This window comes from Corvus brachyrhynchos, unplaced genomic scaffold (genome assembly GCF_000691975.1).
Source record: "Corvus brachyrhynchos isolate BGI_N302 unplaced genomic scaffold, ASM69197v1 scaffold279, whole genome shotgun sequence".
NCBI lineage: Eukaryota > Metazoa > Chordata > Aves > Passeriformes > Corvidae > Corvus > Corvus brachyrhynchos.
This window is the reverse complement of record NW_008246060.1, coordinates 1178341-1182742: the sequence shown is the minus strand read 5'-3', so window position 1 is coordinate 1182742 and position 4402 is coordinate 1178341. Positions and strand designations below refer to the sequence as shown.

Sequence of the window (4402 nt, the reverse complement as noted above, 5' to 3'; positions counted from 1 at the left end):
GGCGCGGCCCGCGCCGTGAGGAGCGGTGAGGGCTGTGAGGGGCGATCACCTCGCTCTCAGCCGTGCCCCAGGTTTATTTCCAGTTTTTCAAGTCCCGTCCCTCCCCCGACCCCACTTCTGCTACTGGTTCGGTGATATGAGGTAATATTAGACGCCCCTCCTGCTCCCAAGATGCTTATGGGCCAATCTGAGCCCGAGAGTCAAACCTTTCCCCTCATAAAAGATGTGTTGTCCCTGGCTTTCTGAGATGATACTGAAGGTCTCACTCTGCTGCAAAGAGGATAGTTTTGGCCCATCGTTAGACATTCCACCAGAAGGATCAAGTTCAAATTGATGAATTTTAAAAGATGAGGACATTATTAAGCCACTTCCGTTTTATTTGGGATAGTCCTGAAATACACGCAGTAAACTACATTAATGTTGCTTTCCATTGCAACATTGTTCTCTAAGAGAAGCTTAATTATCATTTAACAGTTACATGTTGATACTATTAAATGCAGTCACAATGTGGTGTTAAGAGATTACATAAATTCTTTGAGCCCTTGCTAAACCTGTGTTCTGTAGTCTCTTCCATGTTGCCTATACATCTCCCATACACAGAAAAATCTCTACAGAATATGTTTATGAAGTACAAAATATGCTTTAAATATCTTTTTGAAGTTATCTAAAATTCAACCAGTCTGCGGAATCTCTAGGGAGAGTCCTAGTGCCAAAACCTGGACAGAAGCGTTCAGACTACATCTCTTTTTTTCTGACATCAGTGGTTGTGAAAATGTTTACAATTTTAAGATACATCAGCATTTTCCAAGTTTAACTGTGTAGATTCAGGAATTAATGTTAAAACACTTTCATACAGTGTTAAATTTTATTTAGAAAAACTAATTCTGAAAATACAGCACAGTTCCATCAAGTAGGAATGTTTTTCACATTCAATACCTCAAGTATTTAGGAGATACTTTTTAGTTCTTTTCCTCTCAAACATGAACATGCTGGGTTCTACTTTATTCTGCATAACAACTGTTTAACTTATCATGACACTCCTCAAATATATCCCTTGCAGTAGAACTAAAATGTAAAACTCTTAATCATCCCTAACAGTATCCACATGAAAAAACTGGCATCTGAAAAGATGCTTTTTTTGCCCACACAGCAAAACAACACAAAGAAAGGCACTTTAGTTTTCCTAATACAGTGGATTTATCGCTACTGCAAGAGCTTTAAAATGTAAAAATTCACTGTGATATTGGTTAGCTTTCCTTTATGTGAAACTAAAGATCAGATGAAAAAGCATATTTCTTGTCTCTTAAGTAAGAATAACAATGTTGTGCATATTTACCTATAACGGCAAACATACAGATAATTCCAGAAACATGTATTCCTTCTGGTTGCAACATATACCAATCACACAGACATTATCTCAAAAATTTTAATAAAATATATCCAGATGCATCTCATTCTCTGTCCATAGCTACATTGTAAATTTCAAAGAAATACATAATTTTATGAAACTGGGGGGAAAAATTGAGCCACAGAAGTTGATATTGAATATATAGCTGAAAATCCAGTTTGTTAAATTTGTCAAAATTAAGCAGATCATTCTTACCATCCACCACTTAGCATAACCATTGCCAATTCTCAGAAGACACTGCTAAAATATTTACAATAAATAAATAACTTACATGAAGTAAATGCTTTACAGTTTCCTGAATCACATGAGTAAAAATCAAGAGTACCAATGCAAATCATGTATAAAATAATTCCTTCCAGAAAAGGAATTGTAGGAGGAGGCAAACATGCAATAGTCTATTGCACACCATACTTCAGAAACAGTACATACACACACCTACAGACTCCAATACAATCTTAATTTTCTTTTCCGCATGAGGTTGGATATGGCCCATACGCCTGAACAAGTAAATGCAGCAGCATGCAGTCTTCTTTGTCACCATGGTTTAAGGTAGGGAAAAACCTGTTTACACCAGCTAGTACTGGAAAGTATGTAACATACTCAGCCTTGAATAAACCAAGAATAAATCAAGAAGATTCAGCTCCACAGAAAAGCTTTCTAAGATTAGACCCCTACTACCTGCCACAAGGACATCTTTTCTAGCACTCATCCCCGTAAAATTCCCCCTTGCTTTTATTTGTGTAGTACAGCATTTCTTAGAGTAGAACGTATGCCAAGAAACTGGTTTCCAAATTGCAAGATTTCTAATACTGCTAAATCCATCTTGCTGGTTCTAACTTAAATGGCTGAGGAGACTTTCCTGTGTACCAATGTGAAGACTTATGCATTGTTCTTGCATACAGAAAACTTGTACAGAGAAAGAATGAAAGGCTGCTTAAAGTGTGGTCTGCAAGCTTAGCTTCTACAGACCTGCCAAGGATCTGAATACCAAAATCATTGCCTTATGTTCAAATCAGTTTATTCCATTTAATTTTTAAAGAGCAAGAGCTACCTAATTACTAGCTTAAAAAGCAGCATAATCAGCAGCATGTAACTCCTGGAATGGTGATAAAGCTAAATAACTAACGGCTTAGGAACCGTATAAAACATGGGTGTCATATCCAAAACTGTCGTTCCTAAAATTCATCTAATGAAGCCAAGAAGATCAAGTGCATAAAAAGTGTTTAGAGCTAGCTAACGTTATCTTGATGTGTCACCTGGTTTTGACTCCAGGAAATTAACCACATTTTGGCAAATAAAGATGTCAGACAACAGCAGGTCCACAGTAACAGAAAGCTTTTTTTTAAACTTCAAGTAATTTACTCATCAATATAATTTGAGGATTGATAGTGTAGTTTTACAGAAAGGTCTTCTAAAAGAAAGAATCAGTTGAGGTGCAAGAATTGTTTCATAAGTTCATATGTGGTAAAAGCCACAGCCTGGGAAGGAATACAACGAATGTAATTTAAGGATAAGCCACGGTATAGTCCTCTCCGTATTCCATGTTGTTGATACACGTATTTCAGTGTCTGCACCATTGTACTGGAAAAATAAGAACTCAAATCATTAGTGGATACACACATTCAATATCAAAATAATTTTCTTTAAATACAAGACACTTTTTACTTTGGTTTTAAGAGATCCATGGAGAAAAACCCATGGCATTCCACATAGCAAAGCCATATATGACTAAAAAGACAACCTGAGTTTCCACAAGAAATTTAGGCCCAAGGGCTGTCTGTCATTCTGAAAACACCTGCCCTACATGACATATTAAGATATTTTACACCAGAATGGCTCCAGACATTCATTCTCTTGCCTAACTGGCAGGAAGGACCTGAGAAGCATCAACTCTTTTTACAAATAATAACCTAAGTATATAATATTTGACCTTATTAAAAGCAGAAATTGCACTGTATATGCAAAGAGAATTTTCCTCAGATACTTGTATTGAAACTAAGCAAACAGACATAAATGGAAAGCACTTAAGGTGCTTGGTACTTCCATGCTCTCAAAGAGAGTGCCCTTGGAGAACATCTTCCGTATGTTCCAAAGCTTCAAGACTTCCTACTTGCTTTATCCTCTCATCCTCTAAAGATATATATGTGTATCTCCTTCAAGGCACAGCTCTCTACACAACCACAATAAAATTGTTAAATTGGGAAGCCTTGTTTCTGTAAAAGTAGTCCTCACAAATGCAAAAAATAAAACCCTGAGAACAATGAACACATTTTTATTTTTAAATTATGAGGAGTGGAAAATAGCCAAGCAAAAAAAAAAAAAAAGGCTGCTAAAGAAAACCAAACAGAACCCTCACATTTAAGCAACATTGAGGTTGTTTGTGAAACAACCAAGGTTGTTTGTGTTTGGTCACTCAGACTACTCTTGGTAGGACTCAACTTTCCATGCAGGTGGTTCGCACTTCATTGCACTGGATTCAGACATACACAACTCCACAAGATTGAAACTAACCAAGAGAAAACTGTCCCAGAAATGAATTTGATTGAGACAATTTGAAATTCAGGAAGTTTTTCAAGATGAGAGCTGATTTAATACTATTATGGTTTAAGTTATTACGGTGCTTCCACTTCTACTGGAGGAACCTCAACAATGTGTGGGGTGTAGGAGATTACTGTCAGCGCAAAAAAGCTCAAATAAACTTGTATTATGCAAAATCAATTTATGGAACAGATTCTGCACCATTAAAATACACTTTGAAACAATTTCATTTGAGTAGAAGCATTTGGTCTCTTAAGAGATTTCGCTGATATTAAAGGTAGCACAAGTTGCACTAAAATACAAAAAAAACCATTTTACTAATACAAACACAGGATTATTAACAAGGGTGCCATTGTAATTTCAGGTATTTTTTTAATCCCAGATTGATAATGGCAGCTTTTGTCTGTGTGGAAACTTCCTTATTAAAAGAATGAAGAAATAACAACATAGTAGTTC

At 36.3% G+C, this 4402-nt stretch overlaps 1 protein-coding gene across 3 annotated transcripts in view; it reads right to left on the bottom strand.

Annotated features, from left to right (window-relative positions):
• Nucleotides 1–359: 359 nt before the first annotated feature.
• Nucleotides 360–4402, bottom strand: part of SLC25A16 (solute carrier family 25 member 16) — a 16917-nt gene continuing 12874 nt past the window's right edge. For all 3 annotated transcript variants that reach the window (XM_017746427.1, XM_017746425.1, XM_017746426.1), the window contains one exon: nt 360–2989. In XM_017746427.1, the coding sequence (XP_017601916.1) occupies nt 2833–2989 (157 nt within the window). In that variant the 3' untranslated portion in view covers nt 360–2832. The remainder of the gene's footprint in view (nt 2990–4402) is intronic.